General features: G+C 37.9%; 1 protein-coding gene across 1 annotated transcript in view; it reads left to right on the top strand.

Moving 5' to 3' along the window:
* Nucleotides 1-27,506, top strand: part of GMDS (GDP-mannose 4,6-dehydratase) — a 637,538-nt gene that overhangs the window by 333,014 nt on the left and 277,018 nt on the right. Inside the window, exon 7 of the mRNA XM_088024103.1 lies at nt 9,286-9,413. Within this exon, the coding sequence (XP_087880229.1) occupies nt 9,286-9,413 (128 nt within the window). The remainder of the gene's footprint in view (nt 1-9,285; nt 9,414-27,506) is intronic.

The following is a 27,506-nucleotide window of genomic DNA, read 5'->3' as shown; positions in this document are numbered from 1 at the left end:
TGTCTGGAGACATTTTTGGTTGCCAGTGCCGTGGAGGGGGTGCTACTGGCATCTATTGGGTGATAGCCAGGGATGCTGCTAACCCTCTGCAATGCACAGGACAGCCCCAAATGTCAATAGTGCCAAAGCTGGGAAACCTTGAAATAAGGATTTGTGAATTTGAATCATCTTAACTCTCAGTAGAAAAGACATTGAGCATTGATGCAAAGAGCAAAGTAGTTTGAATCTTTCTCTTTTAAACACATATTTATGAATAATTGCCAAAAGGTGGTAGCTATCCCCAACAAATACGCATTGTGAATGGTCCTCTTGTAAGCCTGAGATTCCTTTAAGCATGCCTGTTGGATTTTGAGTACCTGCAGTTAAATAGTGTTGCTCTTGGCAGGACTTGGTGAGCAAATGAGGTATGAGCTCTCTGATCTCTGCAGTCTGCTCCGTCAGCCATGACCTTCCCAGTGTCTCTTCTTTCTACACCCTGTCTGCAGCGAGCCATGGCCCAGGCAGTTCCCAGTGGGGTGGCCAGAGACTACCACAGTGGGGGAATGCAGGGCCCCAGGGCGGAGGTTCACGTGGGGTTCAGGATAAATTGGAATGATTTCTGTTTTGCAATGAATATCATCCAAACTGGCTTTGTACTTTAACTCCCAAAAATCTTTAAATCTAAAGCTTTTGGATGAAGTACTGAGCAATGAACTAGAACTTTTCTTAGAGAAATTTTGGTTACTTCAAATACTATTTGGATGCTGACAGGGATACATTTTGCATATGTTTTATATGTATGTGTTCACGCATACACAGTTGTGTGTACATGTATACCTACAATGAATATTACCACACACTCTTAGCTACTTTGCTTCTTAGGAGTTAGTATAACGACAAGGCCATAATGAAATATATGTTGGAAAAAGAAGCAATTTTGTTTACTGTGATAAGCAGAATTCTCCCTAGTAAGACTTACTGTATCTCCCCCATGTTTCTTCCCCTAGTTCTACTTGATCATTATAAGATGTCCATTCTTGCATTTTGTATGTTGTAAAACAAAAACAAAGCCTCTATTGAAGGGTAATACATTGTGGTAAAGATTGTGATTTAACAGATGATCTAAATCTTTAATTTTAATAAGCGTGCTGCTATTCATTTCTTCAAGTTAAATGCTGTTAATTTGCGGTGTAAGTTTTATAAATTTTGTTCTTCTTTTTCTTAAATTTTTGTTTTAGAAGATACCTGACTATGGGAATATTATCTTGGTATATTTTATGATTTATACTAGAAAGTTTAACAAGGAATATGTATATATATGCACACACAGATTGATGTAAGGATTAGATGTAAGAACAAAGCCAGGAAATTAGGAATTTGGCTTTAGTTGTTTATCTGAGCTGCCTCCTGTGTGTTGGTGCTGGAATGATCTCACAGCAGGCCACAATCATCTGTTCTCACAGGAAGTGAGGCCCAGTGTAAAGGGGAAGAACCACAAGACAAGATGATCTTCTGGTTCAGGATTTCATGAGGAAAAAAAAAACGTATATTTGCCTGGTATGTGAAAAAAATCATTAAAAGTAATTGTATTTGAGCCAGAGAAAGAGTACAAGCAAATCAGTGAGACAAATTTCAGGTTTAGATGTTTATATACATATATATACATATGCATATATGTGCGTGCATGTGTGTATACACATACACATTGAATAGGCATATTCCATTGAAAAAAACATAAAAATTGAATTTTTCTGAATGTCTAGTATGAAAATAAAAATAAATATGTGTGGGGTGGCACAATTATTTGCATTGAATCCATATATGCAGAGCGAATCATTTCTTTTAATATCTTTATTTCTCTAAATCTGTCTTCATCTCCCTGGCAATTCCCTCCCACCAGTAGGTGGGGACCTCTAGGGACCCCAAAGTGGTATCTAATCCTGCGTACTTAGTGTGATGCAGTGATTTCATTTATTTATTTGAGAGAGAGCACATGCATGTGCAAGAGTTGGGGGAGGGACAGAGGGAGAGAGAGAGGGAGAGAAGCAGACTCCACACTGAGTGCAGAACCCCACTCGGGGCTTGATCTCAGGACCCCAAGATCATGACCCAAGCTGAAACCAAGAGTCAGATGCTTAACCAACTGAGCCACCCAGGTGCCCCTGATGCAGTGATTTTAATAGACCTTTAGGTAATGCCCAGCCTCTTTAATTAGAAGGCTCAGATTTTGGCCTTAGACAGTAACAAAGTGGAAAAGCGTAACAGTATTAACCTGGGGACGAAAGGTTGCAGGGGTTAGTATTCCTGGCTTCCATCAGAAACAAATGCAGACACTCTCAGGAGGAAACAATCATTCTCAGACATGTCCTCTAGTTTCCAGCAGATTAAGATGCCTAATATGAACTCCTAGTGTCATCAAATGCACAAGGAAACAAACTACCATCAGTCAAAGTCAGCAGGAAAAAAAATAAGAAATTAGTCCCCAAGAACTTTAAATATTGGAATTAATCAAATGCAGAATATAAAATCACTAAGACATCTTTACGTAAATAAAATGATAAATCATAAAAAAATAAGCAACAACAGAATATAAAAATGTCCAGGAAGATTTGAAAATGAACCAAAGAGAACTTTAGATATAAAAAAATAATTTTCAAAATAATTAAATGGCTGACTTAAAAATATTAGAGTGCTGAAGGAAAATTAGATGGATCTAAGGAGGTTACCCAGCACATTGCAGAGAAGGGCAAAGAAATGAAAAAAAAAGGGAGGAAGGAGAGAGAGAAAGAAAGGAAGAAAGAAATTAAGACATTGGAAGGTGAAATGAGAAGGTCTAACATTCCTTTCCAGAAGGAAATAGTAAGAGAAAACAAAACAAAAGAGAGTGAAGAAGAGCCAGTATTAGAAGAAATGGTTACTGGGAGATTTCCAGATGTGCTGTACGAGACACTGATAGAGAAGCACCAGGTGTACTGTGCAGAAAACCCTATCTGGATGCATGGAATTGAAACTCCAGAATACCAAAGACAAAGAGAGACTCTTTAAACTAACAGGAGGAAGAAAAATGACCTACCAAGGAATAACAGAATGGCCTCACACTTATCAGTAGCAAAAAATGGAAACCAGAAGACAGTGGAATAATAGCTTCAGCATGCTAAGAGAAAACAATTTGCACCCTGCAGTTGTGTAATTAACAAAATTATCTTTCAAATACGAATCAATTTCTCCACATTAAAGGAATTTCTAATGAATGCATTTTCAGAAGAAAGGAAATTATGCCAGAAGACTCAAGAAGGACAGAATTTGCACAGAATTTCTAGTCCAAAACCATAAATACATGTGTATTATCTGAAGGAGAGATCCAGGGAGCTATTCAGATTAACTGAGGCAAACTTGCAGAGTTAAAATAGAGAGGAAACTTATTTTATCACTTTAAATTAATCTTTTACAACTGGAGACTCTATTGTGCTCATGAAAGATACATCATTACCTTAAGACAATACTAAAATATAACAATGCTTGATTTATCATATTTTCTCAAATATTCTAATCCTTGATCCTTTTCGTGGATTGAGTGGCCACCAAAAGATATGCCTACTTCCTAATTCTGGGAATCTGTGAATGTGACCTTATTTGGAAAAAGGGTCTTTACCGGTGTAATTAAGGATCTTGAGATGAAGAGATCATCGTGGATTACCAGGGTAGACCTTAAATACGTTGGTAAGTGTCCTTCTGAGAAACTGAAGGGGTGGAGATACAAGCACACAGAGAAGATGGTGTGAAGGTGGAGGCAGAGCTGGGAGTGATGCAGTGGTAAGGTCAGAGTCAGGAATGCCTGGGACCGTCAGATGCAGAAAGAGGGGTTCAAGGAAGGTTTCTCCCCTAGACCTCCCAGAAGGAACATGGCCCTGTTGAATTTCAGACTTGTGGTTTCCAGAACTGTGAGAGAATAAATTTCAGTTGTTTTAAGCCCCCTAGTTTGTAGTAATTTGTTATGGCGACCACAGGAAATTCATACAGTCCCTAACGGTTAAATTTATACTTTTCTCAAAACAAAAACAAAAACAAACCAAATTCAATTAAAAAATGTAATGACGTGTCTGCTGTAATACCGTGTTGAAGCTGGTTTCTCTAGGCATGCCATTTTCTTCCCTTGTTTCTCTTTGAGATGACATCGAGTTATATGGGACACAGATGTGGCTTATTTGACTTGGCGTTGGCACGAAGGCAGCTGGTACCCTCAGACCCAATGGTACTCTCTGCACACTGCTCATCTCAGCTGCAGTGGTGCTGGTATAAGCTATTCCCTCGCCTATGGGCCAAGGAGGTGGTGCTAGCTCCAGGCTTGGCTCTGTTTGGTGTCTGCTGCTAATCAAATTCAGGGGTTTCTCTTTCCGGTAGGCTCCTAGGGTGAGTTAGCCTCCCTCCACCCCTCCTTGGCATTACGGACTATAGACCCACTGTCTCATCCTACATGTAGTCCATGGCCTACATGGTCTTACCGCCAAGACTCAACTACAGGGCATCCTCCCTCACCACCTCAAGCCCATTCAGGGTTGCAGGATATGTCTGTTGGCCCTCACAGCACCACTCATACCGCATGAGAGACCTCATGCCCTGCTCAGTGTATCATGATGCAGCTGCCCCAGCTCAGATCCCAGGGGGCATCCTAAGGAGATTTCTCCAGACTCTCCAGCATGAAGTACAGTGCAGGCTCCTCCTCTCAATGATTTCTTCAATATCCTTTACTTGTTATCCCAAGGAGCTGGGTTGGTACACCAAAGACTCACCTCTCCCGCCTCTGCTCCTGTGCTTCTCCACTGCCCAGGGTGGCCTGGGAACCCCTCCTGCCACTTCTTCTGGTCCTTTCCACAAGAACCGCAGTCCACATGCCTGCCCATCAGAACCTGGGAGAAACTTTGGGTTGTGACCACTCTTGGCTTTTGATACAATAAAATTATTTGGAAAATTACTTTTCCATGAAAACTTGTTTTCAAACTTAAGTATCTTGGTACAGAATCCTATTTTGAATGATAGGGGTGAATATTAACTTTATTTTTGACTATCTGAAGTAGCTCTCCTAATCTTTTCCCAGACTTGGGCTAACTGTGGAGAAGGTCACATAAAGACAAATGTGAAAGAAAAAGGCCTTACTGTTTTAAAAGATTGATCACAGTAAAAATATCCAAGACAATAAGCATTTGTAACTCATAGAATTACTTTACAATGATAGAGTGTTCTACAGCCTTTGAACTATAGTATCTTATTAGGTCCTTATTATGAATTATCCCATTTTATAGGTAAGGCAACTGAAAAGTTAAAATGCTTATTTAAGATAATGGCACTTATAAAAGGAAGAGAATTATTAATAACTCACATAGTGTATAACCCTACTTCTGGAGTTCTACCTCCAAGGCCATATCCTTTGCCTCAGCTTCAGTATTAAAGCTGAAGCCTGTTTCGAGGTCCTGAGACAGTGCTCCAGTCATGTTCTTAGCTCAGAACCCTCAGTACCCACCCAGACCTGTGCTCTGGAGCTTTCCCCTCCCTTGAGTACTTCTTGGAGACTCAGCTTTGAGTTTAAATAAATAATACAAATATTTTATACAGCATATCTTGGTGTTTTTTAATGTGGCAGTTTTTCTTGTATACTGTTTTGTCAAAATGGAAATTCTGTTTTTTTCATTCTGTCAATCCTAGCAAAACTCGTGATCTCAGTCTTAGAACTAAGATTTGAATTAAAATTCATCGTAATTTATCTTTTTCTTATGGATATATATTTATGTGGCCACTCTTTTTTTTTCTATGTTAATGAGATTATATTGAAAAATTTACCTGCAATGGTTTAAGAAATGTTGATTAGTGCTTTCAGTGTGTGAGTCTGTACATTTGAAATTGACTCTTTATTTAGATTTGTTCTCAACCTCAGATTTTCAAAATCAGAGAATTAAGAGACCTAGTCATAAAAGAACTAAGAAGCCTGAACTTTTCATTGAGGCTTGATTATAGATACCATTAACATTGTAATGTAATAATTATAATAGCTAACATTTACTGAGAACTTGTTAATCATACTACCTAGATTTTCTCACTTAAACATCAAATCTACATGGTAAGTACTTGTTACTATCCTGTTTTACAAGAGGATGTGATGATACTAATTCCTTACATTTCAGTAATGATTTATGTTCTACAGCATTGTTTCACCTACATTAACATATCCTGTGATTTGACATGGCAAGTATTATTATATAGAAGAGACTCTAACTTCAGAACTTTTAAATGGTTGGTGCAAAATACTATAGCCAGTAGCTAACAGAGCTGGCCTTTGGTCATTGGGCTAACTTTTCATTTCTTGGTTTTCTTCCTAGGTAAGGTCTTCTAGTTTAAGGCTCTTAGAAATGAAGTATGCATTTAAAATAATTGCGAGAGGTCCATTTATCAATGTGTTAATAATGCACAACCACTTAAACCTAATCTGAGGAAGGACACCTCCTGCATTGCACTGTGGCTTAGTGAAAACAGCACAGGTGGGAAAGCAAGCAAGACAGACTTGGATCAGGCTCACCTACAGGTCCTGACTGTTGGGCAGTTTTGCTGAGCCTCTCTGCCTCTCTCTCTCCACCTGTACACTTGGGATGGTTGGGCAAAGTTGCCTCTAAGCCTCACTCCAATATATAATGATTTTATATAGTTCTCTCCTAAAAACCTCAGTCTTGTGTGATAAGGTTTAAAAATGAAAGGAGCAAATTTTAAAAAATAGTAACTTTAAGCCTCTCGAAAAATTAGTGAAAAAAACGATAGCAATAATGTTTAAAATTAATCTGAAAATGGAATTTGGAAAACAATTCCATTTATAATAACATCAAAGAGAATAAAGTACTTAGGAACAAATTTAACAAAACAAAAGCAAAACTTATTTTCTGGGAATTTCAAAACATTGCTGAGAGAAATTTCAAAAGACCTAAGTAAATGGAAAGACATCCTGTGTTCATAAACTGGAAGACAGGATATGGTTAAGATGATAGTATTCTTCATATTGTCCTACAGATTCAACACAATCCCTATCAAAATCACAGTTGGCTTTTTTGCAGAAGTTAACCAACTGAACCTAAAAATCATACAGAAATTCGAGGGACTGAGAATAGCTAAAACAATCTTTAAAAAAGAGCAAAGTCAGAAAACTCACACTTCCTGATTTTAAAACTTAAGTAATCAAGAATGTGTGATACTCTCATGAGGATGGATATAGAGATCAGTGGAGTAGCACTTAGCACAGTGCTAACAGTGATAGCCATTGTCAGAGGTGTTGAGGTCATGATCATTGCAGGGTTGTGATAAAGACTTAAAGACAAAGGCCTGCTCATAAGCCCCGGCACTGCTTTTGCATGTGCCTGGAGCACCGTCCCTGTCTCACAGTTTAATTAAACCCTTCATGACCGCAGGGCAGGCTGCTTCTCCGGTGGGTGTTTACTGACCACATCCAGCCACTGAGTTATCAGGCTTGACTGTTTCAGTTCTTGCAAATCTGTCATCTCACTTCTGGCAGCCCTGATTTATTTGTCTGTCTTACCGTCTGGGTGCTACTTGAGAGTAGGGGCTGCTGCCTCACTCCCAAGTTTCCCAGCTCAGGGCTCTGTGCTTGGTAGGTGCTCAGTTAATACTGTTTGAAGGACTGAACAGTAAGGGTAGGGCCTAGATAGATTGTTGGAACATGGTCACATGCTTCCATAGGAGCCCTAAGCATCTGCTTACCAATAAAGAGAATAATCTGAACTGTTTTATGTTGGGAACTTCATCTAATTATATGGCATTGCTCATTTATCTAGTATATTTGGAATGATAGTATAGTCCTGTTATTAAAATAGAAAGATAGACATCAAGAAATCTACATTTAATTATAAATTTAAATTTATTTGTTACAAGTTGGTAGAGAATAAAAGATTGCTAATGGGTAGCAGATTGAGAAGGATTGCTCTCATTAAATATTTTTTTCATTTCGAAAGGCTCTTTTTTTGAAGGAGTTCTGTGTTTTATAAACTGCCATGGAGGAAGCAGAGCATACTCCATCAGCTGCTAAGAGAAACTGAAAATTTTAGATTTCCATGGAAATCACATTGTCATTTTTAATGATGGCATTGGTATAGATGAGTATACCAAATTTTTGTAGTAAGTGATCTAGTATCTGTTTGTACTTGCCCTGGGCTGTGGTTCTTGCCAAAATTTAGTAAACCTCTTTAGAAAAATTCCCCTTATCCCTGTGCCAGTTTCTCTAGAAGCCAAAAGCTTTCATCATAACTCACCTCCCTGCTTAATCTGCAAAAGAACAAAGCTAAAGTTATTGAAATGTGATAAATTATGATAGTAATCTATCTAAACTGTATGCAGCCATTATTGACTTTATGTGTGTTACTACCTTGAGAATTTGGCATTACCTGGTGCTTGTGATAACCTTACCTAGAAACAGAGGCATGGGTAAAATCATCTCAGAAGTGTCTTTTAATTTTGTCCTTCTCTGTAATCTTTTTAAAAGTAGAGGCTTTCATTAAAGACCCAAGAATATAAAACAATTTCACTTCTTTCTTCAATTTATGGTGCCTTTCATCAATTGTTTCAAAATATTTATGCACAATTCAGGAGACCATTTCTGTACGTAGCACTGAAGTGAATTTGGAAGGTGGCATTTCAGTAAGTATAGTACAGAGAAACTTTTGACTTGGAACTGTGTCATAATTTATAATTGGATAGCTTTGCAGGTTTCTAAAGAAAAAAGATCACCACTTATTGGCAACCCAAATGCATTTGTTTGTTTCCTTTAACTAGTTATACCCTGTGTACTAAGTTACTCTCCTCTCCCGTTCCCCATGAGGCCCAAAACAGCTTTATTAATAGGAACATATGCTGTTTATGTTCTTAAAAAAAATCAGGGTGGTCTTAGATGTCTGTCTTCCATTCTGGCATTTCCCTTTATACAACCCTTTTGAATTTTCTGTTTAAAAACTGGCATTCCAATAGCTTTTCTTTGGCCTAATGCCTGGGTCACATATAGCAGCAGCAAATTAGGAATGTTAAGACGTCCCCCAAAGAAAAATGTTTGTTATGAAAGTAGAGCTGATGTGACACTTAGAATTAGAGCTTCTTAACTTATCTAAATGACAGTTAATGATGGGTTTCTTTTATTCTTATTTTAAAGAAGGGGGGATAAAAATGAAAGAAATGCCCAGAGGCTGAGATTGGGTTTGCTTCACCAAACTGTTAAATGTCAAATGTACTATACTGATAATACACCTTTTTATCTCTTTTTAGGAGCTAATTTTGTTACTCGAAAAATTAGCAGGTCAGTGGCTAAGATTTACCTTGGACAACTGGAATGTTTCAGCTTGGGAAATCTGGATGCCAAAAGAGATTGGGGCCATGCCAAGGACTATGTAGAGGTAGGAACTGACTCATTATGTTCTTAAAAATACCTGCATCAGTTGGTGTTTTCAATGCTGGGCCTCTAGTGGAAAAGCGTGACCTACAAGAGGTGGTAGCATATAAAATTTTGCTAATGCAGATATGTGTAAACTTATTACTTTCAATTTAAGGCCCCACAGTTCAACTTTACTTGTAGATTGCACTGAGTGTTTCTTGAATGTGGAAACCTCTCACAATTGTTCTTTTTGTTATTTAAAATGAAGGTGTTGGGCATTCATCTGGATGATGGATGAAAAAAATGTTTGAGTAGTATTCTTTTCTTTCTAAAGCTTCTTTCTCCTTGTTTCTTGCACCTTCTCCCTCCTGCCTGCCCAATATACATATAACTAACTGTGAAAGAATTTTTAGGTATAAAGGTGCAGTTCTCAGAGCTTCAAGAAATACTACTTAATTTCAATTTGTATAATCCAAGACTTTCAGATTTACATTATGCTACTAAGGTACTCTAAGAGTAATATTCTTACGGAGCTTTTGGTTTCTGGTTATTACCTTACACATTTCTTAAAGTATGACTTTGCACACCAGTGAATTTTGTTCATTAAAAAGAGAATTGCTAAAGTGATGTTATTGCATAATACTGGATATAGTTAAAGGAAAATTCAAATTTTCATTCTTGGGACTTAGATACACATTAAATTTTGGTTTGGGTTAGATATGTTACATGTATAAGTAGTGTGATTTTTCTTTAAGCAAATGGTTATATTTTACCTTTCCCTGATCAGTATGCTTTTAAATATCGGTGGTGGTTTCTGTGGCCAGACATGAAGGAGCATGTTGGTAACATTGTCTTTTTCCCTGGAGTCCGCTTGTCCTTGTTTAGGTGCTTACAGATTTCCTGTGTTCAGGAAACTATTTCTGTCCTTAATGATTCCTCTCTGGGAAACCGGATTTGGCTTCCTTGTTCATTGATGCGATTCAAAAAGAAACTTGAACATTTACGAAAGAAAGCAAACAAGTAGTTTATTTGTTAACACAGGTTAGTCTCGGCAGTGTTATTATTTTTGTTTATAACAATTAAAAATGTATACTTGAACACCTAATACTGATTTATATTATGGACAAAAAATTAGCTCTAATTTTAAATTTTAAACAGTGTAACATTTAGATCATTTCAGTATGTTCTTCTAAGCTGTCATTACAAAGAGGCATTTATTTTATGACAGTAGACATTAGATACATTTTAAGAACATTACATTAAAAAATATATAAGGCCACACTTTCAGAAATTTTAAGAAGTAGGAGAAAGGAGAGGTTATCAATAGATGCTGAAACTGTTTTGTCTAACCTATATGGCCTAACCTACTTAAAAATATGAGGTAAGTTTTATAAAAATGAATACATTACTTTTTCAAAAATATCATTCTAGCTATCTGTATATACTTAGAGCGATAGAGAGCGATATAGGTACCTTCTTTTCCAAACTCTTGTTCTCCAAAATCAGAACCAAATAGATCAAATTTCATTCCATTTAATTTTATTTTTTTGCACCAGGGTAAAAAATGAAGTTTTTCTTAGAACTCAGAAATAGGGGTGCCTGGGTGGCTCAGTCAGCTGAGCATCCAACTTTTGGTTTCTGCTCAGGTCATGGTCTCAGGGTCATGAGATCGATCCTCACATCAGGTTCCATGCTCAGTGGTGAGTCTCAGAAATAGATTTTGATAGTGAAACAGCATACCAAATGTTAATAATGCTTATTACTGGTTATGTTTATTTTCCTCTTTATATTTCTGTATTTTCCATATATTTGAAATGAATGTAAACTTTTTCAGTCAGAAAAAAAAATTAATGACATTTTAAAAGTAGGCCAGAAAAAAAAATGCACAACACTATTAAATAAATACGTAAGTAATGAGTAAGTCTTTTGTGAGCTTGGTGGAGCTGGAAGAAGAACTGTGCTATCATCTCACTCCCAAAATGCCGAGCCTAGCACTGGTCCTGGGTGTAGCTCAAACTTTGAAACAAAGGGGCCACAGTTGTTTTCATTTAAAATAAAAGCATTTTATATACATTTTGGCTCAAAGACTTCAAAAAGGTCTTCCCAAATGCTGTTTTGAAGATTCCTTGACTGGATGGTGTCAGTAGAGTGAGCCCAAGAAGCCAAACCATCCATGCAAAAGTAAAATGTTCTGACCTTTCAGTAAGAATGTAAAATTTTCAGATTTTATGGAGAAACAGACATTAAGAGACAAAATTAAGTCATTCTCATTGGCATTCAAGACCTGATTTGTTCCACAATACAAATAGGTTTTGCTATGAAGGATTCCCCTGGGATTCAGACAGTAACACATGTTGATGATGTAAGAAGCATTGTATAGTTCTCATTTATGGGTCCTGAAAGACGTCTGAATTTCTTGATTTCTAAAAAAAAATGCCATTATTAAGAATTCATTGTTTGCTATTTCCATTTTAAGAAATATCACCATCCTTTGCATTTCTAAATGTATTAAAATGAAGTCACTTCACAGACTTGTGACTAAAAGTAGATGTTGCCAGAATTAAAGTCAACAAGCATTAAGAATGAAAAAAGAGAAGCATTGTTTGTTTAGAGTATATCTGCATCCTGGCGCTATAATCAGCTTTAGAATAAAGAAGCCTTGGCAAGTACAGATCAAGCAAGTCATAATAGCATCTTATTTACACTCGTTTTAATTATATAATCTTTCTCATTTATACACAAACATATTGTACTGGTGAATCTTTAGATTAAGTGATGTACTTTTTTAGTTATGGATGAACTTCCACGATGAGGAGTAGAGAGCGTTTGACAAAGAGTGTAGGGATCCTAGCTGTGTCAGTGATTTGCTTAGGGTTTTATATCTCAGTTTACCCATCTGTGAAAAGGGCATAATAATAACCCTGTAAAAAATTAGCATTAATGTGCTGTACATTCATGATTAGAATCTACCTCTGTCTTATAAACATTTTTGCAACAGTTTATACAAAGCCATTTCCTGTTGCTGATTCAGGTTCATTAATCTCCATTTATAGTCTTGTTTCCTAGATCAAAATGATTTAAAACTTAATTTGAGTGGGTAAGCAGTATTTCAACTTGAAGTGAAGAATATAAAACCTATATTAAATTTTATTGTACTTCAGGATAAACAAGTTATATGCAGTTATATCTTTTCCAATATTTTATTCTAAACTTACAGGATTGTTGAATTAATTTTACCATGAGCAGCCATATACCCTCCACCCAGATTCTATAATTAACAACTAACAATTATTGTTGCAATTTGAGAAAAAATATTACTGTTTAAAGACTTCTGTAGTGCTTGATGGGTCAGAGCTCTAAATACTCAGTTTACACAAACAGATTACCAAGAATTTGCACTTCTTATGGCATATAGTCAGTTGACAATTCAAACTTTTAAAATATTTTTATCTTCTTACATAATTATATGACACCATCTCGCTCTGTTTTCATGCCTGCTGCCCTCAACATACATTGAAGTAACTCCTTGTATTCATGAGAACACACTGGGGGCTGTTGTATACCACATCCAAGCAAATTCAGGTGGTCAACATTTTAACTGCATGGTCAACTGCAAAGGAGAGGACCTCTAACTTCTCTAGGGGGCACTGGTCTTTCCACATATCTTCTGTTCAGTACCTACCATGGTCATGGTTCTAGTTGCTACACATGACAGTCTTTTAAACTTTGTATAAAGCCCAATAAGCCTACACAATGCTAAATTGCACAAAGGTAAGCAGATTTCTTTATCGTAGGACTGACTTCTCCAAACTTAGGATATATGAATGCACCGTGGCCTGCTAAGATTAATAAAGGTTTCTCAAACTTACTTAATTTTGCCACCCTTTTAATAAAAAATATAAACATCTAGCAGTGCAGAGGTAGAAAATGGCACCATATGTTTAAAATTAATGGTAACAGTTTGGTTAACAAGGTCCCAGTGTGATCCCACCTTGATGAAGCTAGTTAGAACACAACTATAGCTGGAAAATATTGAGAGGTGAGCTAATTGACAAGGGCTGGACTGGAAGTATCTTTAAGTTTTTACCACTCACAAGAGGGTCCTTGCTCTTGGGGTACATGGATAATCAAGTGACCTAAGTCTGAGCTTTTTCCAAGACTCAGCAAAAAGCCATTTAAAAAATATCATGAGGTTTTACTGCCAACAACTGACCATACAGGTGCTCTTGAAGAGTTCTCCTGGCCCAAAGGGAATCCAGGGCACATTCAAATTATTAGGGGAGGATTTTTGAGATTCATCTGAATTTTTAATATAATGGTCTCTCACACATACCTTTTTCTCCCTCCCTCCCCTCTTTCTTTCTTCTTTCTTTCCTTTCTTTCCCCTCCTCCTGTTTTTTTTTTTTTTTTTTTTGGCTGGGATCATAGATTAATTTTTAAAAAGCTAGTTTTAGAAAAAAAATAATAGGGGCACCTGGGTGGCTCAGTCATTAAGTGTCTGCCTTCGGCTCATGTCATGATCCCAAAGTCCTGGGATTGAGCCCCGCATCGGGCTCCCTGCTCAGCAGGAAGCCTGCTTCTCCCTCTCCCACTCCCCCGCTTGTGTTCCCTCTCTCACTCTCTCTCTCTGTCAAATAAATAAAATCTTTAAAAAAAAAATAATAAAAATTGCCAAATGTTGGACACTCATTATGTGTCAGAAACTTTACTTAGGACTTTACATATGTTATCTTATATGATACATACAACAGTCCTTTACAGATGAAGAAATTAAGGTTTGGAGAGTTCAGGGGATGATTTGCCCAAAGCCATGGCCAAAAGAGGTGAATGAACCCCAAACTCCAGCCCAGGCCTGATACCTCAGCCATTCTCATAACCACTGATTCACTTTGACTTGAGGGGAGCAGAGACATAAGCAGTGGGGTCTGGCTAATTTTCCATTTCCCAGAGAGACAAGACCTTGAGCTTCTCTCCCTTTTCTCTTTATGCCATTTATAGTCCAAGGGGAAGAGAAGTATCTGGAGGACAGCATGTGGCTGAGGCAGCGATCAGATCTTGCTGAACCCATTATATTGACTGTATTAGGCAAAGATGCAGAGGATACGTTTGGGGAAAATGGGTAGTTAGGTGTCCTTCCCTAGCTGTCCCTTGTCTCTTGTCCAAAGTCTACATGAGTTAACTTTCCTTACAGCTTTCAGTTCTCCGTTGATACCAGAGACCTGGGGCAAAGCCAGGGAGCCTCTGGCAGGGGGCAGGTAGACCGTTGACAGAGCTGGGGAGAATTAACCAGTGTTTCCCCCTCCCTTCTTCCTTATCTGGCCGTCTGCCGCTCTCATTTTGCATCCTGTGTTAATTCACACAAATCTGGAAGAAAAGGATGCCATTTAAACTTTCTGAAATTTTATTTAAGGGAACGCTTACTTGTTGCAACAATGTTAACAAACTGTTTGCTTCTATTTTTTTTTTTTTGTTCAGAAAAGTAGCTTGATTTCTTGTTGTGTTTGAATTCTCTGAAGTGTTCATGGAGCCAGAATCTGTTCTTTAGGTAAGGCCTCACTTAACAGAAATGCAGAAAGTCATAGTTGCCCTATTTCCACTGGCCAGGTCTTCAGTGATTGGGGATGACATCACAGGAGTGGCCAAGACCCCAAATCCCAGGAACACTAGGCTCTGTTTAAATTGTTGTCTCAGTGAATGGAGACTATACCAGCGGAATTTCTAGGATGGATTATTCATCAAGTTTTCATCCACAGATAGTTAAGAAACAAGGAGGTGGATGCATTTTTAGATCATATTTTCAGTTGTATTTAAAAAATTTAAAATTGAGCATCTGACATTAAGTTAGAAAAGTAGTTCTTGGCAAATGTGTATAAGTGCATTTACGTGGAGAGAAAAAATGAAAATGAATATGGAGTGGAGTTGCATATTCAGTAGATATAGTGCCCGTGGAAACGGATTATGAAACTTCGTGTAAATGCCATTTAAGTTCTAATGGGTAGCAATTAACCACATTAAGGTAGAAGCTTGTACTCCACCCTTTACTCACTCCCACTGATGCTAAGTGTCATCATACCACTGTAGATCATGAAATGACTGCTTGTACCAAAGAAAGTCATGGCTCTGTTCTTGAGAATAGTCTTAGGAAAACCGTGTGAAAAGCCTCCTGTTACTCTTAGATGATCACACTCATTTACCTACGTCTAAAGTGTACCATGAGGTTCGGGAGCTTTCTCCTTCTACCCTCAGTGGGGCCTGCCCAGTGCCTGTGTGCTGTTCCTCATCCTGGCTGAGCTGCCCTTCCTCACGCGTCCTCTGTCCTTCCTGCTTCTCTCTGTTGTCTCTCCTTTCCTTGGTGCCTCCCACTTCACATCTGCCTCTGCCCACAAATGAAAACTGACTCTTTAACTTCAATAACAAGACTATTCATGTGATATAGACGTAATTGCCTCTTATAAAATATGACATCACCTAAATTTAATGATGATTTTGCCTGTAGAAGGTATATATCTTTAATATTAAATGCTTCATTTTTACATTAGTGGTCTCTGGAAAGGACAAAGTATTTGCAAGTATTTCCTACTTTCGTGTGTCCCATGCCCAGAAACGCCCATAAATTACTATCTCTCTCATACACACACATACCCCACTACACACACACACAGAGTCAAAACCCTCATTTTTACATTCATTCTAAAGTACTGTTTGGTTTTATCCCACTTACCTGCTTTATTCACAGGAAATCATTTACTAAAATGACATGTTTTGTCCTCACAGAACCTGGGCCTGTGGCCCTTTTCTGTGACTTTCTCAGACCACTTACGGGCCTCTTGCTGCCATCAGGAGCCTAGGCTCCAGGATCCCAGGCTTAGCCTTAGGGGACCCTTTAATACAAGTGTGTTAATTTTGCCTTTACATCCAAAGCCACAGAGCAAAAAACCTCTTCCAAATAGAATGTTCTATAAGGCAAAGACATGCATTTTATTTTCTGCTTCTGTGTATCATGTAGAAGACATCTCTGCTTATTTTCTGCCATAGAATCATAACAGTGAAGTCTCAAAGATTCTCATCTTTTCTTTCTAGGTAAGGAAAAAATTTTGATCCGCTCTGTGAGTATTGAATCATTTGCATTTGTAAGATCAGTTATTTCTTTTTCTACCTACTGAGTTTAGTAAAGCTGGGATAGCTGATGGCTTTATAGAGCAATTAGATCTGAACTCAGGGGCAGTCTCTGTGTTGGATACCTTGATCTGTCCCATGGATTGTTCACCCAGGGCAGCGATTTTAAGATCAAGAGACAGACACCTTTTTGGACTCTTTTTGGAAATAGATGCTGTGCAGGAATGAAATATCTGCCACTTTTACTTGCCAGTTAAATAGCTTTAAAATAGGTGATTGGCTTTGTTCTATGTTCTTTACTCTGTGCCTTTTTGTGGTTCAAGAATATTCAAAAGCCACCACCATCCTCTTGCGGTCAGATTTCCAAAGGGTTTTCCCATGTAGCTTTTACAGTTGTTTCAGAAACTGAAGGTATCACACATGTAAGCTAAAATATGCCCCAAATGGACAAATTTGGGATACCATTAAGTGAGATCCCTTTTTCATTTTAGAAAAAATAGACTGGGGCTTCCACCATGCCTAGTTAATTTACAAGGGTAGTTTTATAAAAGCAGTATTACTTAAAGGCAAAATTGAGAAACCCTTGCAAAACTGTCTATGCATTATTGATTTGAGTCTCCCATGGAAATAATTAGTCAAGCTCCTAAAGAAAGAGATGGAATTACTCCTTAGTATAGCTTCCCCAGCTTTCTTTCAAAGTCATGTAAAATATTTGAGATCACTTCTGCTATTTTTTCCTCATGTTATGAGGAGAATGATTGTGTTTAACTCATTACTGTTTATTACTTTCTGAAGAATCCAAGTAGATTGAGATCTCTGAGAACCAAAGCATTCCTCCACAAACATAGGATACGAAGTGGTTAGTTGTCTAGTATCAGTCTCTCAAGGAAGCTCCTCGAAGGCAGGAACTGGATATTATTCCTCATTATTATAATTGTGCCTCCCAACATGCTTGGTACAGAATGGCAGATGCCCAATAAATACTCTATTTGACCATTTCTTTATACAACTTATAAAAATGACTATATATAAAATGTGTTTTATTCCTCTCATTATTAAAAGATTATTTTTTAAACATAGCAGAAGATATTCCCTACTGAATATGATCTTACCACATTTAGGTTTCAGTTGTGATGGATTTACTTGACTCCAGGAAGTAATGTTTTCAAGCAGTTTTCTCTCTTGCTGCATGCAGACCGTAAAGGAAAACTGAATAGTGCCCATATGTTCTCATACTGTGGTAGGTTTCTCAATTATCTGCAGACTCTACTATCATTAGACTCTATTCCTATTTGTAAAAGAAGGATATATGAGCAGATGGAAAAAGTAGAATGAAAGAATGATATACTGGTCCTGATTTACCAAACAGAATCTTAATAATCACAAAAGTGGCATTAGCTTACAAGATAAGTGCCCCCCAGCATGACTGGTAACACTGACATCTGCTCATTCAGAAACCTCTTTACTTGTGTGGTCCTCACTGTATTTCTTCTCAGTTTTCAAGACTCTCATTTGATAGAGGATTCTTCTAGATAAAGCAAGATTTCCATCACAGATTCTATTGTCTTGGAAAACTTTCACTTTTCCATTCCTTCTCCCTTCCTGTCCTGCCTCCCAGTCTATTGTATCCCCCCCCACCCCCCCCCCACACACAGCAGGTCACTTTCTAATAATAGGACTTTGTTTTTAAATATATGTAAAAATGAAAGATTCTTATATGGAGTTCTATGATAGCAGCTGTAGAAAACCTACATAAACTGTGCAGCTAGCAGAAAAGAGAAGTATTCCACAGTATCTTTTTGGGTTCTCTGAGTGTGTAATTTCATTTCCTCCCCTGGTCTTGCAGATCCCTGTTCCCAGGTCCATCCTCCAGCTTCTGACTCACGAAGTGGAGTGGTGTGCTTCCGCCCCAGGGGCAATGGTGTGTGGGTTGCCTGGGTGGAGCCTGGAGGAGGCAGGTTGCATTCCAGGAAGGTGACCGAGGCCCTTGCCTCTTGCCATTCTGTCACCATGTCCACACAATACAAATACTCATCCTGGGTGTGGCACTGGCTTCTTTCTCCTTGCAAAGATCAGACTCCCAGAGGCTTCGCGGTTTCATATGTTTTTTCTTATAGTATCTCCTTTAGGTCAAGAATTACTTGCTAATTTTCACTGGATCTTAAATTTCAGGTTTGAAAACAAAATACAAAGAGCTTTCACCAGACTTTTTTTTTAAACCCCCCCGAAGGTTATCCTCTTGTATTTGTGTAGTGTTTTATCATTTACATCTTTGGATTCGATTCTCCCAACAAATCTTACTCAGTGATTAGGAGAGCAGGAATTATTATTTGCATTTTCCATATGAAAAAGCTGGCTTTGAAAAGAGATGCCCTGGCCTCGTATTGTACAGTGGGTTCCAGCCTGGCCCCACTGGCTCTTCAGCGCAGCCCCTTAGGGTGAAACAGCACAGCGTTTCTGGGTTGATTCTTGATATATTGAGTCATTCCTGTGAGATTTTAAAACCATTTTTTTTCACTAACTTCAGAAGTTGACCATCTAACAAGTATTACCTCACTAGGAATTACAAATGAACTAGCATTTTTACTACTGGCCTTCTACCCATTCTGTGAAACAAAGAGCACAAATAAGAGAAATTGAGTTAGAAAGAAACTCTAAAACATATGAAGAGCCAAAAGTTAAAGGGCCAGGTCATGTATTCTAAATGGGAGACTTCCTCTGCAGTGTTAACTTAATAGTTGTACAATCATATAATTTGAAGAAGATATCAACTCTGTACAGGAAATACAGGTTTAACAGAAATCATTTCATTTGATCTTTATCTTCAAAAAAGACTGAAGAAGTTTGAAGAAATGGCATAGGCGGTTTAAATTCCATTGCCTTTTGTCAGTGGCAGCTGAAAGCTTCATTGTAGTTAACTATCTGCTAGAGCCTTTGGGAAACCAAAGCATCATTGACTGGCTGGGCCAAATGAGTCATCTATTAAAATTATCCCTAATGAATTACCGGTTTGCTTATTTAATTGCACGTGATATAGGGCTCCAGGATGTTAGAAGTCTAGTGAGACTCAAAGAAATTGTGTTGGCTTAGTTAAGCGTGTCAGTAGGATCTTTCCTAACTCACACTGCACTGATATTCCCTCCCTCCCCCTCCCTCTCCTTCCCTCACCCCTTCCTTTTGTGCCCATCCCTCCTTTTCTCCTCCTTCCCGTCCCTCTCCTCTCCATCCTCCCACCCCTGCCTCCATCTCACGCATGCTCTCTCTCTCTCTCTCTCTCTCTCTCTCTTTTTCTCTTTGTGGGTTTGGGGGAGACGGTGTCAAAAACTCTTACTTCAGAGCATCTTTGATAGGGCTCAGAGTTTTGAATATTAACCACCCAGCTTTGCTCAATGAAAGCTTTCTTAAAGCCTGATAAACTACAGCTGGCACGCCCTCGTTTATTTGTGCACTGGGCACTGTGTGAACAGCATTATATTGTGAATAGGTGACTAGTGGGCTTCCTCTCTTTTTCCTACAGCTGTGTTTTCCATATAGAATAGAGTAGCAAAAACATCATGATAATAAAAGGCTAATTACATGAAAACCATGATTATCACATGAGTTTGTATGATATCACATGAGTTTTTGTGATATCATGCTGCTATCTTGCTGATATCACACCAGCAAGAATTTTAACATCTTCAAGTATAGCTTACCTTCCATTTCCATCTTTGTAGCATGTTTGAGAGGTGGTTCACCAGTCTGCTCATTTCTTCTCAAAATTCTGCTCTACTTTGGGGGTCACTCTGAGCTGCCTCCTTTTGTTTACTCTTCCCCAGCTGCTTAACCACAAGGATTGACCATTTTCCCTGTAGTCCTGTGACCCTTTATTCAGAGCCCTCTGAGTCCCTGCTGCCAGAGCCCTTATCCCAAGTTGGTTGGGCAGCCTTCTTACACACAAAACTCTCCACGTCTCATCCCCATGCTGACCTTCTTTTGTAGACCCCAGTGCCCTTCAGAGCATCTGAAACAGGATGTGCTCAGTGTGTTTTTATGGAATGAATGAATACCTGAGAAGGAATAGACCTAAAACCAGATTAACTTCATTGATTCATTTAATTTAAAGACTGAAACAACTTGATACATCTTCTGATCCTGTGCCCTCGTCTAACAGGTGAAGTAACTCATTTTTCGGAGATAGTCACTGACTTGAGATAAAACAGCTGGTTCAGGGACACCTGGGTGGCTCAGTCTGTTAGGCGTCTGCCTTCAGCTCAGGTGTCTGCCTTCGGCTCAGGTCATGATCCCAGGGTTCTGGGATCGAGCCCTGTGTTGAGCTCCCTGCTCTGCAGGGAGCCTGCTTCTCCCTCTGCCTGCCACTCCCCCTGCTTATGCTCTCTTTCTCTCTGACAAATAAATAAATAAAGTCTTTAAAAACAAAAACAAAACACGGCTGGTTCAGAGTCTGAACATAACTGCAGTCTTTTGTGCTCTTTCCACTATAGCGTCTGTCAGATCACATGACCAACAAAAGGGCTACAGGATGCATTTTGTCATAGTTGTGGAGACTCATCATCTAGGTGGTTCATGCATCAGTTAGGAATTACACTCAGTGTAATTACACTCAGTTACAAGTGACAGCTCAATTACAAGTGGCGGCTTACTAGGGGTTACTTTATTCACCATGAAATGTCCAGAGGGGGTGCAAGCCGCTGCACAATTCATAGATGGCAGGGCCAAATCTCTGATCATTCCTTCTCTCATGACTCCAGGGTGGCAGCAGTCCCAGCTGTCCTGTGCAAATAAATCCCCTAGGACTATGTTAAGGAAGAGAAGGCTGCAAATCTCTGGGTAACCAGCTCTAGCATTCTGTTAGCCAGAGCCATGGCCCATGACCAACCTGCTTGGTAAGGGAGATCATGATGCCACGTTTTTAGTCTCTCAGCCTCTCTTTCTGGTCAAAGAAGACAAGAGACTGGGTGCTGCAGGAGACACCTACCTGTGTCCAAGTGTACATTTGCAAATGGTATGGTTCTGCACTAGCCACGGTGAGTGAGGGACAGAAGGGGACCTGAAGCACCAGGCTCTTCTCCTGGCCTCACCCCAGAAGCTTGTGTTGAGTGCTGTACCACAGTTGACCTTCATGTGATTGTGAACAACCACATTAAATTGGATGTTCAAGAAGCCAGAGTATAGACTATAGTTACTTTAGACTTTGTATTTAAAGGTTTATTTTTTTCAAATCATTTTTGTGATAATTCATAGGTGCTCAGTCTAACACAAATCATATGCTATTGGCTTCCAAATTTTTGCAGCAGTGCCTGTTTAAAGATTGCTAGTAGCTTTTCTCCCCATCAAGAAAACCATTCAGATCTATGGTATAGATCTACTGTGTTTTCCTTCCTCCCCCCCCCCAACAATATCTATTTACTGTTATGGATGGGAACATAATGCAAAACTGTACTTGTCTTATTTACATAAATCTCCCTGTTAGCTTTCCATTTTACCATATCTGTGTTTGAGTTTGACCTATTAATGCTTTTTTGGTTTTATAAAGAAAAAAAAGTGCTTCCCTCAGCAGAACCATCTGGCTTCGTTTCCTGTTCCTCAGCAACTCTATGTGTATTCTAACAAGGCCAGCCCTGTGGTTTTCCGAGTGGTGCTGTTACACTGGTGGTCTTAGAATTCAACAGGAGTGATGGAAAAGTTACACTATAGGCTTCTTTCAAGTCTAAAGTTTCCAAGGTGGAAAAAAATGCATATTATTGTCATTTTGACATAGCATTATTTTTTTTCTGTGACTGAAATATAGTCTTTTAAAAAGAATTACACCATTCTATTCTTTGAGGAAGAAAATGCTTCTAAAATGTCTTTTAGATAATGGGCTACCAAATTTGCATGCCAGCAAGCTGAGGTGACTGAAAATATAATTGAGACATGCTTATAATATGCAGGTTTTCTTAAAGAGTCAGTTAACAGTAACTAGTTTTTTTTTTCCTTAAATTGAGATATAATTGACATGTAACTTATAGTTGACCCTGAAACAGCATAGGTTGGAACTGTGTGGATCCACTTTTTCAGAGATTTTCTTTTTTTAAATAAATACAGTACAGCACCCATAAATGTGTCTTCCTTATGATTTTCTTAATAACATTTTCTTTTCTCTCGCTTACTTTATTGTAAGAATACAGTATATAATATATAGACAAAATATGTGTTAATCAACTGTATATGTTATCGGTAAGGCTTCTAGTTAACAGTAAGCTGTCAGTAGTTAAGTTTTGGGCGAGTCAAAAGTTATACATGAATCTTTGACTGTGCAGAGGTATCAGTGCCCCTAACCCCTGCATTGTTCAAGGGTCCACTGTATGTCAGTGTCAGGTATACAGCATAATTTTTCAATATTTGTATATATTGTAAATTGATCATGACAGTGAGTCTAGTTTAGTTAACATCCATTACCATATATATAGTTACAAATTTTTTTCTTTTGGGGAGAACTTTTAAGATGTACTCTCTTAGCAACTTTGAAATATACAATATAGCATTAAAACTATAATCACCATACCATACATGACATCCCATGACTTACTTGTAAGTTATAATGACTTTATAATGGAACTTTTTGACCACCTTCACCCATTTCACCAGCCACCAACCCCTGCCTCTGGCAACCACCAATCTGTTCTCTGTATCTATGAGCTCAGTGTTTTTGTTTTTGTTTTTGTTTAGATTCCACATGTAAGTGAGATCATACAGTATTTGTCTTTCTCTTTCTGACTTATTTCACTTAGCATAGTGCCCTCAAGGTCATTTATGTTGTCCCAAACAGCAAGATTTCCTTCTTTTTTTTATTGCAAAATAGTATTTGTATGTGTGTTTTTGTAGTTTTCTTAAAGGATCAAATTAGCAGTAACAGCAAGCCAATTTTGTAACTGAAGGATTCTCTCTACTTTGTATTTTGTGTGACCGAAGGGAAGGTAAATCTGCTTTTGACAGGTGATTTGTAATGCTGCTTTGGCCTTTTAGTGCACTCAGAGATCATCTGAGAATTGGATATATTCCCACAGAGGTATGTGTATAAGGAGGTGAAACTGTGTATTTTTATGTTGTAACATTCCACAGATTTTGAAAAATTTCTCACCATATATGCCCTTATTTTCTCTTTTCTGAAATGCTGCTTTTTAATGTAACATGGAATCAAAAGGTTTTTATTTGTGTATGTGACTGCCTGCCTACCTTCCTTCTTTCCTTCCTTCCTTCCTTCCTTCCTTCCTTCCTTCCTTCCTTCCTTCCTTCCTTCTATCCATCCATCCATCCGATATTATGTGGAACTCAGATACATAAGCTATGGAGAGAGGAAGACCCTCATGGTATTTTTTTCTCTCTTTCTCTCTTTTTAAAATAGGTTTCATGTTCATCAAGCAGTAGGCATTATATTTGGGGACAAATTTTACTACATAAGATAATAAAATTAAAGTGCTTAACCTAACACCTACACATAGGAAGGACTAAGAAAAAAAATAAAAAGCCCCCTCCAAAATTACTTAATTAGGTCACATCTTTTTGGTGATTAGGAATGATAAATGCTAAAAAGTATAGGACTATGAAATCTCTGATTCTTCCATGAAGTTTAAAAACTATGAGCTCAGACTTACTATTTTTTATGTTGGGAGACACTGAAAAACACTCTGCACCAGAGGATTCAGCTATTTGTGGTGTTTTTCCTCCTATATTAGTCTTTGTCCCTCCAAGACCTTGCTTAGCCTGAATGCTGCTTGAAGATGTACAAAATTGAAGGGAATGCTCATTTTTAATTTTAAGAGGAAGAGAACAAGTTAAAAATTGAGGCTAATAAAAGTTAATGAGGAGCATTTAAATCCTTTAATGGTTCACTTTATGTTGCAAGTCAGAATGGTTAATGCTATTATTGTATACATATGGCAACATCCTTTCTCTGCTATAATTCTTTTCCCTTGAAAATGAGCCAATGCGACATGGAAGGCCTATCATACTCTTGTGATTTCTGTTCATTCTTTTGACAAACTCCATAATTTTTTTAAATGGGAGAAAGAACAGGGACAAGGAAATTAAAATATAAAGTTCTGCTTTTGGGTTTTTTCTCTTTTTTTGCCATTTTCCTCTTATTTCACAGATTACTGAATAAAACATAGTTATCAGTGGAGTGACCATTTCTAACTGTCTCTTTGTGCTTAAAAATTTATTTTGGGATGGGAAACATTCCCCAAACCCAGAGGGTACACTTAATATGCCAGTTTTCATTTGAGAAGAATTACTTTTCAGTTGTAGGTGTTTTGGGATGTAGCCTGACTCAACATCCAGTATTAATGGTCCAAAGATAGAACAGCTGAACTTTCTGACTGGCCTTCTTTGGGAGACATTAGCATGTCCCTGGAGACAGTTTCCCTAGCTCTGGTTACTCGAATCAGTATGTAGAGAAAGCTTATTACTTTCAGAAACATTACTCTTGGATGGCCCTGTTACTCAGATCAAATATATGGTATATATTGCTGTTTTCTTTATGTTAGAAATGAACTAGATCCTCACTGTATCCTTGACTGCAGAGTCCAGACTATGGGAACCTATCCCATATCAGCCCACCTTGAAACAGGTACTTCAGTAATTAGGATGAATAAATAAGCCAGACAGTCTTCATGCAGAAATCATTGCAACAGTCACAAATGTTATAGAACAATTCTAAGTGATGGTTAATGCAGTGAACTTTTTGTGATAAAATTAAATGCCCTTTCTCCTGAGTTAGCAGTGATTTTTCTTAAAAGCACAAAACCAACTTTTTAGTAGCAATTTTTAAGAGTTAATACTCAACTCACCCAGGAAAATTCTTTTATCATGTATTTCCTAGAGGGCATTAACCTCATGAGCTGGTTTTATTAGAATAAAATACATGTTTGTGGAACTTCTCTCCAAATAGGACATGAAATCTTGCTGGTTTGTGCCTACTGTTTTCTCGTCTTGAGAAATTTTTGTGGTGAAGACAGTTGACTGCATGGCCTGACACAAAAACGCCTATGCCATGGTGAAGAGCGTGCCTCCTGCCGTTTCAGGTCCTCAGGCTCTGCTGCCCACTAGCTGTGGAGCTTCAGGCAAATCACTTTATCATCCTGTATTTTAACTTTCTCCTCTTCAAAGTGAGGGAGCTAGAGTCCTACGTAGTGTTAAGAGTCATAATCTGAGAATACGATTCTAGTTTAAGAAACACTTTTTCCATAAAAGGCTTATTGACCATCTAGTATAAAATGTTTTGTTTTCAGTGATGCAGAGTATGCTTTCATGTTTTGACACTGTAAAATTCCTAAGTGAAACAAATCATTTATACAGCCCAATGTCATCTTTTTTTTTCCAATTTTCATCACTTATTCCTGAATAATTTAAGCTTTTGCTCTTAACAAGCTTTAACATTTATTTCCTTTTCCTTATCAGGCTAAAAAGTTCTATAGAACATCACTATCCAATAGAAATATTCATTCAAGCCACATAAACGAATGATTTAATTTTATATAATTTTAAATTTCCTAGGAGACACATTTTAAAAAAGTAAAATGAACCAGGTGAAATTAGTTTTAATATTATATTTTATTTAACCGAATTTATATATCTAAAATGTATGTAAAAAATATAAAATATTAAGAAGACATTTTGTATTCTTTGTTTTTTTCTCTAAGTTTTTACAATCTATGTAATAATGTATTTTATGCTTTACAGCAAATCTTAATTAGGATTAGCCACATTCCAAGTCTCATTTCAAACTAGCCCCTACTATAGTGAACACTGCAGTGAAATTCTGTATATTTGTAGATTTTGAGTTTGCTTTCTTTATGTACAGAGTTGCATATTTTAACACCAGCATTCATACATGTAGTTATGGGATCCTGGGGAAGGGCATCTGCAAGAAAATGGATTCATCTGTGGATGCTTGTATGATGCCATGTTTTGGATAAGCAATTTGTCATTTTTCTCTGTCGTAATATGTGACTTGATGTCAGTGGCCCTCCCCTTGTCCCACTAGTAATGCATGAAGACCACAGCCTGGCTGTCCCTGCATGCTCAAAGGACCAGGCAGAAGACTTTCTTCCCAGTTTTTTCCCAGAGAGAGTTTTCATGGAGGTTTTGGAGGGCTGTAGCCAGCACCATGCTCAAGTGGATATCTTCGATGGTCTGGAATACAGATTTACCCTTGGGGAAAAGCAGTCATACAAGAATCACTGTGAGTCAGTGGATACCAGTTAAAGAAAGGAACTTAAACCTTAGAGCAAGATCCTTTTGCAATCCAGAGAATCCCAGAATTTTTAAAGTAAAGGACCTTAGAAAGCATGTAGTTGTTAACATAGGATTAACCATGAAGGACAGGGTATGTATATATCTTTGGGTGTCTGATTTAGACTAGATAGATTCATTGTGACTGTTGTGATTCAGAGGTAGACAGAATCTCAGGTTCAAGTGGAATTCTGGACTAAATTTAATTAAGTGCTTTAACTTCAGACTACGAATGTATTTAATTTGGGGGAACAATTTAGCTGCATCTTTCTGTATGATTTATTCCACTCAATTTTGAAGACTGCCAAACTTCACTAGTTACAAAAACCCAAAACTCTTTGTTTAAAAGGAACTTCATCAAGTCTCATGGTGTGTTCTTTTTATTCTTACGGACAGCAAGACAAATAAATTGAACATCTATAACTTTATCGGTATGACTAATATACTAAGGTTTCAGGTGAATCCTTGTTATTCTTCCATTTACATAGCAACTTCTTTCCCAAGGATTTCAAACTATTTTTTTCTGAACAAGTTGGTGTAGCTTTCCTAACTACAGAGATATGGATGTTTTAACACCCCTAGAGGCTAAAATGGCTTGCCTTTAGGGTCAACCATGGGTCCGGGGCAAACCTGCCATTTTTAGCCTGGGACTCCTGATTCTTGGACTTCTGCTGTCATTGTTATTTAAAAACATGAAGGAAAATGGTATTAGAGACCATTCCAA

This window comes from Eumetopias jubatus, unplaced genomic scaffold, assembly GCF_037043125.1.
Source record: "Eumetopias jubatus isolate StellerSeaLion01/CBP00866 unplaced genomic scaffold, mEumJub1_p1.0 scaffold_6, whole genome shotgun sequence".
NCBI classification, from domain to species: Eukaryota; Metazoa; Chordata; class Mammalia; order Carnivora; family Otariidae; genus Eumetopias; species Eumetopias jubatus.
Note: the sequence above shows the minus strand (reverse complement) of the source record. Positions and strands in the feature narration are given on the sequence as shown.